Genomic DNA, 12,092 nt, shown 5'->3' with positions numbered 1-12,092 from the left:
GGAGCCCTAGCATCCGACTCAGCCAGACTGCATCCAACAGTCCTCACAAGATCTTGGGGTGCCTTAGGACACAGGTGCCCTGCATCCCGTTGGGGAAGGATTATTTGTTGTGTGTCCTTAGGGTGCTGTTACGGGGCCCTCCCTCCCATCAGTTGGCTGTAGACCTGCTTCAGAGCTGGGAACCGGACGAAGGAATCACGAGTTTCCACCGTAGTGGCAGACCTCAGCATTTTGCTCATGAGTAATTGATTCTTTTCTTGTGAGACTCATCAGGCAGCGCCCTTGCTGGTGGCCCAACCATCTCACCCTCTAGAAGGCTGTGGTTTACAAGCCCTTGCCTGAGGTCACCCCTGTCAACATGACCTGGTTGCCACCCTGGCCTGACTGGTGATGGTGGTGACTATGGCCACCTGCCTCTGGCCGTCAGGCGGTACCTCTTTGGTTATCCCGGAATCTCATCACCCTCAGTGACACTAGGGAGCATCTTCTGTCCCCTGCGCACAAAGGACAGCCCTCCCGGAGCTTCTGGAGGATGCCAGGGCCCTCCTCCCTGCTTCGTTCCTTACAGCATGGAACATCCTCTGGCCTGTCCTGGGGAAAAGAGCCAGATGGTGGGGTGTCTGGTCACCGTTTTTACCTTCCCACCTCTGGGAGCCATCTCCCACCTTCCTCTGGGTTCCAGAGGAATGTTCGTCTCACTTCTTGTAGACAGATAGCACATCCAGGTTCTAAGGAGCCCGGTCCCACCAGCACAGGGACTGGGCTGAGGTGCCTTTTCTGTGATGATAGCTTGCAAGTCGTGGGAGATTGCACCATGTCAGGAAACTTCCCTCTATCCAGCCTCACATTCTGTCCCCTCAAGACCCCCTCTCAGTGTCCCCTACCCGTCATTAAGTCCTGAGCATTGTCTTCCTGGCAGGAGATACAGATCTCTTTAATTTTTTTTTTTTTTTTTTAGTTTTTGTGGGGGTTATGTTTATTCATTTATTTTTTAGTGGAGGTACTAGGGATTGAACCCAGGACCTTGTGCATGCACTCTACCACTGAGCTGCTCTCCCCCGTTATAGGTCTCTTTAAACATTGCCACGGAAACCTCTGACATTCAAAGAACCCCCCTAGTGATTGCTGACGTGAGCCTGTCAGCTAGCCTCTGTCTTCAAAGCTTCCATGTCTGTTCATAAAAGCCAGCTGACCTCACAGTCCTTACAGTTACCAGCAGTTACCCCTGCCCCTCAGCCCCATTCCATGGGAAGAGCTAATACAGATGCCAAGTCCTCCCCTCTGCCTGTGCCTGCTCCCCGTCCCGCCCAGGTGAGGGCCTGAGTGTTCCTGTGTTTGTGTTTGCATACCATGGGCTGTCACCACCTCCTTCACACCAGCTACAAGGTTCTTACTGTTGTGTGACAAACAGGAAATGAGAAACCCAGGTACAGACTCCCATTGTAAGTATCTGCCGTTAGGCCAATTCTGGTACCAAGTGTCTTAGTTTGGGTTCCTCTAGAAGCAGAATATAAAACGAGGGCTTGAGTGCTGGTGATCTGAAAAGTGGTCCACAAGGGACAGGTGGGAAGAGGTATTGTGGTTCTCACTCTGGGTGGCAGGACCATTCTGCCAAAGTCTCTTGGAAAGTACACAGAATGTCTCCAGAATCATCTGCCTAAGAGTAGAGAGTGCTTTTGTCCACTCAACTTGTTGAGGGCTGCCCCCAGGGGCGTGGACACCCCCCACCCCTACTCCTAGGTTCCTGGGCGAGCAGGTGCCCGTGGCGTAGGGGCAGGACAAAGACTTGAGATGTGAGTTTGAGTTGAGACGCTGTCAGCACAAAGTATACGGAGCTGACACAGGACTAGCCACAGGAGCTGATGTAGGTTTGTTTACGGAAACCCCTCTTGACCTTCTGTTCATACGTCTCAGAGATCTTTCCAATGGCAAGAAGAGAGTCAGTGATATTTCATTGTGTGTGTGTGTGTCTGTGTGTGTGTACATGTATTCATATGTACCATACCATTCATGTCACATACCATAAAAACCGCAATTTATTTAATCAGCTCACTCTTTAAATTTTTTGTTTTTTTTGGTCCAGTTCTGATGAGAAGTAACTGACATGTATCACTGTGTAAGTCTAAGGCGAACAGTGAGATGGTTCGCTTTACGTATTGTGAAGTGATGACCACAACAGGTTCAGTGAACACCTGTTTTCTCATTTAGATACAATAAAAAGGAAAGGAAAGAAATGGAGAAGGGAAAAAATGTTCTCCTTATGATGAGAACTCTTAGGGTTTACTCTTTTTTTTTCATTTTTCAGTTTTATTAGGTAGAATTTTTTTTTATTTTTCAGTTTTATTAGGTAGAATTTTTACAATTTGACTGCACATATACAATGGATCGCATATAAATACATAGACACAACATACTACACATATTTAAAAAATTTACATATATGTACTGTTCATTGTTTCTAAGAACATTCAGAGCTTTAGCTTTCTAAACTTACATAATTATCAAGGAATAAAGCCAGCCACAAAATAAGAGTTAATTCAAAAAGATGCATACACCCCGCCACCCCGCTATTAACGGCAACATTGTTTATAATTGCCAAGACATGGAAGCATCGTTAAGTGCACATCAATAGATGAATGGATGAAGAAGATGCAGCATGTGTATGTAATGGAAGACAACTCACTTAGCGTTTACTCTCTTAACAGCTTTCCTGTATATCACACAGCCGTGCCACCTATAGTCATCAGGTTGTACGTTACATCCCTGGTACTTACTGTCTTATAACTGGAAGTTTGTGCCTTTTGACCACCTTCCTCCAATTCTCCCAGCTCCCAACTTTGTAATTTGTGTCAACATTTGACTAGGAAAAATTTTCACACATACAGAGGGTTGAAAAAATTTTACCCTCACCATTCAGATTCTACCATTAACATATTACTATCAATCCATCCTTCCGTCCATCAATCCATCTTATTTTTTGGGTGCGTTTCAGAGTAAGTCACAGACATCAGTGTAGTTCCCCTCAAATAAATCAGCGTGTATATCATTAACTAGAGGTTAGTATTTGTTTATAGTTTTTTTTTTTCCTTTTGAGGTCAACTTTACATGCAATGAAATAACACCAATCTCAGTGCACCATTTGGTGAGTTTTGACAAATGCATACACCTGGTAATCCAAAACCCTGACTCAGCTACGGAACATTACCATTGCCCCAGGAAGTTCCATCCTATCCTTTCCCAAGCAGTACCTGCCCCTCCTCTCCCAAAGGCAGTAACTCTCCTGATATTTTTTCCATCATAAATTGGACTTGCCTGCTCCAGAACTTCACATAAATGGACTCATACACTGTGAACCTTTTGTGTAAGGCTTCTTTCACTTGTCAGCATGACAGGTTTGAGATGTACCCATGTTATTGCAAGTATCGGTAGTTCTTTCTTTTTTACTGCTGAGTAGTCTTCTGTTGTGTGGATATGCCATCGTGTATTTATTCATTTACTTGTTGAGGGAGGAGTTTCGGGTTTTGCTTCCAGTTTGGGGCTATTATGAATAGAGCTGCTATGAACATTTTCTATAAGTCTTTTCATGAATATGTTTTTGTTTCTCTTATAACCAAGAAAAGCCTTTCTTTTGAAGTGCCATTTGGTTTCAGTAGTGTTGCAGAAACTTTTTAAAGGCACAATTGTATGTATATCCATGGAGAAAATTCTGTTGAAAAGGGTAAATGCATGTTTAAAAGATGTTTTATTATGGAAAATTTCAAAAAAGACTGGGGAGGGTATAGCTCAGTGGTAGAGCATGTGCCTAGCATAGACGAGGTCCTGGGTTCAATCCCCAGCACCTCCATAAAATAAATACATAAACCTAATTACCTGCCCCCCACCAAAACAAACAAAAAATACAGAGAGACAGTGCCCATGATTCCAGTTACCCAGCTTCAGCAATGATCAGTTTGGCTTTCCATACCCTCTACTTTTTTTTTTCCTGTTTCGTCTTGATCTACAGTAACCTCAGATGTCACTCCACCCATCAATACTCCTCTATGTATCTCCAACAGAAGAGGACTTTTTTTTTCTTTTGTATAATCCATGCCATTATTATTCCCAACAGAATTAAAGGCAGTTTAAAAATTCTATCTAATGCCCAGCTTATGACTAGATATTCCTCTCTCAACATTTTTTTTTTTTGTCAGTTTGTTAAAATCAGAATCCAGGCCAGCTTCCTGTGCTGCACTAGGTTGTTATGTCTCTTAAGTTCACTTCTATTTTCTAGTAATACTCTATCTTATTTTTATTTTAATACCGTCAACTTGTCAGAGCAACTCTATCACTGGACTTTTAGAATGCCTGACATTTCAGATTCGGGTTCTGGCTTCCTCTTGCTCTTATTGTTGAGAACCAGGTTCAGTGGAGATTTAAGTCCCATAATGAGGGCTGCTTCTGGGCGGGGCTGTGTACTTCCTGCTAAATCACCACAGGAGAGTCACATCTAGATTTATGAGCTTGACCTGGAGCAGAGGGAACACGTAGAATCTGCCTGATCCCTTCTTTGTAGAATTCTATCGACCTTGCTGATGGTTTTAGCATCCGTTGATGATTCTAGCTTAAATCCATTATTTCACTAAGTATTAGAAAAGGGTGTTTTTTCAGATTGTGTTATTCCATCTGCATTGATCAGCTGAAATTCTGTGAAGAATTTTCCATTGTCAACTTTTCGGTTACCTTGAAATATAGTTTTTATGTGACAGGGAAATACCCTTTATTTGTCATCTTTAGAGTCATGAGTTGCTACTCTAGTGATCTCTGAAGGTGAATTCTTTTTTCCTCTCTGTGTATGATTATGAACTCACAAATGTCAATAGCCTTGCACTTTTTTTTATTCCGGTTGATGTATCTCTTAACTTCTCTCTCTAATACAGCTTTAACTTTCTTTTATTGTTATCAATTTTTAAAAATTATTTATTTATTTATTTTATACATACATATATATATTTAATGGAGGTACTGGGGATTGAACCCAGGACCTCGTGCATGATAAGCACACGCTCTACCACTGAGCTGCACCCTCTCCACCAAACTTCTCTCTCTTAAAAAAAAAAAAAAGCTCAAACTTTTCTACCTGAGGCCAATGGGAGCCTCTTGAGGTTAGCCCTGGCCCTGTGCATTCCACCTGCTGCCCCCATCATGGTCCGTGACCGCATCCTCTATTGCCGTTTCAAGAAAAGGCCAGAGTGCCGAATGTTTGGAAACACATGTTGGATCCTCATTCTTCTCTTCAAGTTGCTCTCCATAGCTCTCCAGGCCCTTGAAAGTGGACTTCAGGGCTCACCCAGCCTGGCTCCCGCCCATCTCCTCCGTTCTGGCTGCCATGGAGCTTCCTCTGTGTTGAGGGTCCACCGCTCCTTCGCTGCACCCTGCCCTCCCTCCGCCAGTCCCCACTGTCTCCTCTGCCAGTGTCACCCGTCTGCTTGGCTGGCTCTTCCTCATCTCAGGGCTTAGCCTAGCCCGGTCATTCTCAACCCTGCCTGCATGTTACACCATCTGGGCTGCTTTAAGAAATGCTAATGCCTGGACTCCACCCAAATCAACTAAAATCTGAATGTCTGGGCGATGAGGCCAGACTTTGCTATTTTTAAAAGCTTGCGCAGGTGATTCTGATGTGGCCAAGGCTGACAACCACAGTTTGAGGTGGTCCTTCCTTGGGGAAACTTGTCCTCAGTCTCCAGGTTTGCGTCACATGCCATTTGTTGCTGCTTCAGTCTTCCACTCTAGTCCTTCCCCGCCAGCTGTACTGAGATGTTATCAATGAAGAACACTGTATGCGTTTAAGGTGTCCAACCGGCTGATCTTATCCACACTTTACCATCTGGGCCTCTCTGTGTTGACTGTTGGGTTTCTTCCTTGCTAGATAGAAGCCTCATGTGGGCTGTGGCCACATCTATGTCCTTCCTCTCTGTTATTACTCAGCACATAGTAGGTGCTTGGTAATATTTGTAAATAGTTGGTAGGTTGATATTTGGGCTGGATTTGGAGGTTGTTTGAATGGAGGGGTCATGCTGTGCTGTGTGGGATCAAGGCCAAATTCCACTGTCTGCCAGGATCATTTTCTCCAATCTCATCTCCTCCTCCTCTGAACACCTTCCCCTAGACAAGTGGACTTCAATCAGCCGTTTGCTTTTCCCAGTTCTGCCCAAAGTTGCTACTGTCTTTCTATTTGTCCAAAGAAGTTGCCCAACCCATGAGCCACCTTGAAACTCACAGAACTTGTAGGAAACCCTTATTTCACATTTAATCACATACATGCTATGAGATGCTTTCAAAACTATACACTGGGGCATCTGGTAGAAGAAATAATTTTTATATTTTTGTGTTTCTTGCTTTTGAATGGCAATTAAAGTGTTCTTTACTAGAAGAATAAAAAGATCAAATTGACATTGGCCTCTTAAAAATGATTCTTAAATTATTTATTTGCTTATTTTTAGTTAGCTTTATTAACTCACATACAGTAAAGCTTTTCATTTGCCCCTAAGCAATCTGGTGAGTTGTCTACCTTTAGTTACAATGCTTTAACTCTCTAGGTGGATTTCAGGCCAAGTGTGTTCTAGGACCCTCACTCTCACAGTTGTTTCTAGATATGGCCTCAAGGGAAGCCCCCAAAGCTCTCATGGACTGTGATGCTGCTATGAAAGAAAAAAAAAACCTTAAAAAAATGCCCAGTGATACACAAGGAATCTCACCAACAATGAAGGACACTATTTAAATGGTTTCTTGTAGCCCTGGTCCTGTAGGCATCTGAGATCTGTTGCTGCCTTTTCCCACCACCAGAGGGCAGTGTTCTATTCAGCCTCACAGTCGGCCTCCCCTTTGAGGTCTTCCTTTCAAATCCCAGTAGCATTTCAACTCCTGAACTTATGCCCAGACAGTGTCTCGAGAAATTTGATTTGATTTCTAGAAATAACATCTTACATCACAACCCCCCACACACCCATCCATATGCAACTCTTTATATGTATATATTAACAAAAGTTTCATAAAATAATACTTGTCTTTACTATGTGCAATATGGTGATATTTTCTATTCTCTTCAATTAAAAAAAGTGCCAGCTTTGACATTAAAAAAAAAAAGTGCCAAATTGCAGTCATGGCTCACAAATTGGGTCACTGATATTGCCTTCAGTTTTGTTTACTCTGACATCCCGTGTGTTTATGGATGAAGAGGCGGAGGATTAGAGAGGGATGCTCCGTCACCGTGGGTGAGGCTTCAGGGCTTCCGACTGCTCATCTGTTTATTTGAGCTCAGTGACATTCCTGTTGAAGTACACTCAGTGCTCCGGCAGGTCACAGCCACAGAGGACAGGATGTGTGTATGTGTGTGTGTGGTGTCCCCAGTATACTGGTTTTTACCACACCACAAGAAAAGTCACCTGCAGCAGGGTTTTCTCTTTGGGAATGTAACTTTTGCATCTTAGCCACTGATTATCACATTGGTGCCGTCCTCTGGAATCTTGCACGGAGGTCCTCCTCGCCCTGACTCAGCCATGGTTTGTTTTATAGCCCAGAAGCTGACATTGACTCCAGCAGCACATACACAAACTTAAGGGGTAGGGAATCACTTGCCACTGCCAAAGCATCTGCTTCCAAAAAAAAAAAAAGTTTCTGCTGTATATAGCACAGGGAACTACGTTCAATATCTTGTAATAACCTTTAATGAAAAAGAATATGAAAACAAATACATGTATTTATATGCATGACTGGGCCATTGTGCTGGACACCTGAAATTGACACGTTGTAACTGACAGTACTTAAATTAAAAAAAAAAAAGCATCTGCTTCTGAAATGCAGGAGGTGCAAGTTCTCACATGGTCCTATCTTGCTTTGTAGAACGCCTCCCAGAGGACGTTCGAGATCGACTACAGCCACAACCGCTTCCTTAAGGATGGCCAGCCATTCCGCTACATCTCAGGAAGCATCCACTACTTCCGCGTGCCCCGCATGTACTGGAAGGACCGGCTGGTAAAGATGAAGATGGCTGGGCTGAACGCCATCCAGATGTAAGTAGGAGGGCCCTGAGCTCGCCCCAGCCTGGATGCTCACACCTGGCTGGGGGAGGGGTGTGGAGGGGCATGGCTGCATCTCTCAGTGCAGCTGTCCCATTGCTCAGAACAGGGACCAGCATAGCCTGGTGTTCTGGGATCACCTTGTCATGACTGGCCCTTCTTCAGACAATAGTTGCTTCTTCCAACCTTGAGTTTTGTCACCAGAAATCATAAAATGAATATCAGCTTAAAAAGGCAAAGGGGGAAAAGACAAATATATGCTATCACTTATATGTGGAATCTACAAATGAACTTATTTTACAAAACAGAAAGAGGCTCACATAGAAAACCAAGTTATGGTTACCAAAGGGGAAAGGAGGGGAGGGATAAATTAGGAGTTTGGGATTAGCAGATACAAACTACAATGTACAAAATAGATCAACAGCAAGGTCAAGGTGGGGAGGGTATAGCTTAGTGGCAGAGCGGGTGCTTAGTATGCACAAGGTCCTGGGTTCAATCCCCAGTACCTCCATTAAAAGAATAAATAAATAAATAAATCTAACCGCTGCTCCCCCTAAAAAAAGAAAATGGGAAACAACAAGGACCTAGTGTAGAGCACAGGGAACTATATTCAATATTTTGTGATAGCCTATAATGGAAAAGAATATGAAAAAGAATATATATACACACATACATATATGTGTGTATATATATCTGAATCACTTTGCTGTACCCCTGAGACTAACACAACATTGTAAATCAACTCTACTCCATTAAGAAAAATAAAAGGCGAAAGCAAGTAACACTGATTGTTTGCTGTGTGCAGGGCACATTACATGGATGACACCCCTTCTCCAAGGTCACCAGTCCCATTCACAACTGGTGAAACTGCAGTTTGCCCAGGCACGTATTTTTGGCCAGAGGTCCAGCTGGGATTTGTGTTTCTAGGCAGCGATAGCTCTCTCAGCTCCTAGGGAGTTATGCCTTGTTAGGTAGATTCCTGAAACCTCGTCTGTCTTTGTGGTTCTGCTGGGGTGATTCTGTAGCCCAGGGTTACAGTATTACCCCAATAACTGTATCTCCTCATCTCTTCTCTTCTGCTGTTGCAAGTTGACTAAGTGAGAAGGAAGCTGGGGTGGCTGGCCACTCTGGTTTTTGCACTGCTGATGTGGATTGCTGATAACTTTTCAAAGGTAAAGGGTGAAAAAAAAAACCCAGAGGCAGATTCCCCAGACAGGTAGTTTAGGAGAGAATCCTGATTGTAATTCTGGTTCCAAGGCCACTTGGACCTGTCTGTAGTTTCAGCAGTAAGTTGAAACAAGACCGTATGTTCCAGGGAACCCTAAAACCAGGCTATTGCGGGAAAAGGACACAAGCCAGAGGTCATCAAAGAGACCTTTATGATGGCAGTGGGTGGCTTCATATTTCAATTTGTGTTTCCTGCTGCAGGATGCCGGGGGGAGCTGGTGGGAGTTTTTGTTATTTTACCTCCTTCTTGCACTTCCTGACAAAATCTTTTATCAGCACGACATAGGGGTTGGAGATTTTTCCATTTTTATTAAAAAGTGTTTTTCAAAAAATTAGTATACTGCTAATCACTTTAGCACAGATATTTTCATTTTTCCTAAGGCTTACACAGGCTTATGTAATTTTTACATAATAGTAATGCATGTCCATGTAACTCTGTATTTAAAAAAAAAACAGAGGTAATTAGGTTTTTATTTATTTATTTATATATTTAATGGAGGTACTGGGGATTGAACGCAGGACCTCGCGCATGCTAAAATCAAGCTCTGCCACTAAGCTGTACCCTCCCCCCATATATATATATATATATATATATTTTTTTTTTTGAGTCAAGCATTAACTAGGAAGGGGCACTCTTTGTGAATCACATGCTTAAAAGTGTCTCCCACGAGTTTGATTCACTTGGTAGCTACTGTGAAAACTCAAGACCAGGCTTCTTTCCCAAGAGGCTGCCAAAGGCAGATGTCTGTGTGTCCTGTGGGTTTAGAGTTCTGCAGACTGTTCAGAAATGAACATAGGACACCTGGATCTTTGAGCTGTTCCCAGGAAGGGGTTGTGTGTGTGTCTTGGCAGGTACGTGGCCTGGAACTTCCACGAGCCCCAGCCAGGACAGTACCTGTTCACCGGGGACCATGATGTGGAACATTTTATCCAGCTGGCGCACAAGCTGGGGCTGCTGGTTATCCTGCGGCCTGGACCCTACATCTGTGCGGAGTGGGACATGGTGAGTGCGGCTCAGCTGGGCTCGTGACAGGCAGGGTCAGAAGGCAGAGATGCGCACGACCGGAAGTCAGTTTCCTCATCTGTCAAAAGCGGTTCATGGTGTGGGCTCTGTCCTCCTCCCAGGGTAGTTGTGAGATTAAGTGACGTAATCTATCTAAAAGGCTTTGATTCTCAAAATGTTGCATCCATGCAAAGTGATCTTATTTTTACTGTGTTTACAATTTCTAGTTTCCCTGAGTACAGACCAGAAAACCCAGTTCAAATACCCTGTCTCCATGACACTTTTCTTCTTTTCCCTCACCGTTAATAGTAATTTCTGTCTCCCCCGAGATCTTTTAATGGCTTCCTCTTTTTTTCTCTTTTTTCCCCCTATCCTAGGGAGGATTACCTGCTTGGCTATTAGAGAAAAAATCTATTGTTCTCCGTTCTTCTGATCCAGGTAAGTTGTTCTGGATGTCTTAAGAGAATTTAAGAAAGCTTAGATAATTTATATCAAAAGGATCAGGGATTTTGGAGGCTGGGGTGCCCCTGTGTGAACACTTCTGAAAATTTAGCCAAAGAGTGAGTGTGAGTCATTGTCCAGACACTGAGTGTGCAGGACCGAAGGCTTCCACCAACGACTTGACCGGATCTCACAGATACACTGGTGACTCTTTGAATTGGCACTGGGCCCTGATTGCCGTTGACCAGTTGACTTCCATGCTTTCTCTGCCTCCACGCTTAGTGTATCACTTGGCCAGGGATAACTTCCAGCTGACCAGAATGGTGGATGTAGTTTCTAGGATGGTGTCACTGGAATGCTGTCACTGGGTTTCACCAGATTTCTGTGATGCCTTCTATTCCTTTGTCTTCTTTTACAGAAGGATCTGCAAACGATAGATTTTTTCCCCCTGTCTTTTTAAACCACTAAAAATTATTTTAGCTGTAAACCCTTGTCAATCAGAAGGTCCTATTTAGCTGCATTTCTATCTTCTGAAGACCTGAGTTTCTCTCGGTGAGGAAGTTGGTCCTAAGAGCAGCTAACGCGGCTTAAGTTTGCCGTGTAAGAGGCTGGTGCAGGACGCTCCAGGTGCGTTTCCTTCTTGGTGTGCAAGTCTTACAGTTTGCACTCTTGGTGCATCATTAGTGTCTTTCCACATATCTCATTTTATCCTATGGCAACTTTATGAAGTGTGTACTCTGTTTTCCCCATCGCGTATTGTAAATACATAATTGATAAGAACTTAAAAAAAACTCTACTATGACAGTGAGAAGGAGACGTCACTCTGTCACCTATTTCTTCATTTGACAAGTGTTGGTGGATGCCCCCTGTGCTGCAGGCTTTTTGTCCTAGTGGCAGGGACGGGTACCCGGCCCCCTGGTCCCTGTCCTCTGAGAGCTCAACCTGGCAGGACGACTTTCATCAGACATTTAGTGCCTGCTGCCCCGCCATCTCAGAAGGTAGTTGTTGAATCCAGTCTGTCTGATCTCTGCTGCCAGCCCCCAGGTGACAGGCTGTGTCTCTTTGTAGAGAAAGGTGTGTGATGGTGTTAAATCTGTTTTCCAGATTACCTTGCGTCCGTGGACAAGTGGTTGAGAGTCCTTCTGCCCAAGATGAAACCCCTCCTCTACCAGAATGGAGGGCCAATTATCAGCGTGCAGGTAACGGAGGAGAAGAGCCCGGGCAGCTGGGGGAGGTTTCCATCCACCCACGTTACATGTGGCAGTGAAGCAGGCATGAGCCTCTTTTGTCTGTTTCTTTAAGAGGCAATGCTGGGGGAGGGTATAGCTCAGTGGTGGAGCACACGCTTGGCATGCATGAGGTCCTGG

At 44.1% G+C, this 12,092-nt stretch overlaps 1 protein-coding gene and 1 non-coding gene across 2 annotated transcripts in view; one reads left to right on the top strand and one right to left on the bottom strand.

The window, feature by feature from the left end:
* Positions 1–12,092, top strand: part of GLB1 (galactosidase beta 1) — a 75,541-nt gene that overhangs the window by 13,585 nt on the left and 49,864 nt on the right. The window contains exons 2-5 of the mRNA XM_072940944.1: positions 7,879–8,048; positions 10,134–10,284; positions 10,662–10,722; positions 11,830–11,924. Of these exons, the coding sequence (XP_072797045.1) occupies positions 7,879–8,048; positions 10,134–10,284; positions 10,662–10,722; positions 11,830–11,924 (477 nt within the window). The remainder of the gene's footprint in view (positions 1–7,878; positions 8,049–10,133; positions 10,285–10,661; positions 10,723–11,829; positions 11,925–12,092) is intronic.
* Positions 4,994–5,068, bottom strand: TRNAD-AUC (transfer RNA aspartic acid (anticodon AUC)). Its single transcript has one exon. It is a non-coding gene; the product is annotated as a tRNA-Asp (tRNA).

The sequence above is a fragment of the Vicugna pacos genome, chromosome 17 (assembly GCF_048564905.1).
Source record: "Vicugna pacos chromosome 17, VicPac4, whole genome shotgun sequence".
In the NCBI taxonomy this organism is placed as follows: Eukaryota; Metazoa; Chordata; class Mammalia; order Artiodactyla; family Camelidae; genus Vicugna; species Vicugna pacos.
The sequence above is the reverse complement of the archived record's forward strand: the minus strand, read 5'-3'. Positions and strand labels throughout refer to the sequence as shown.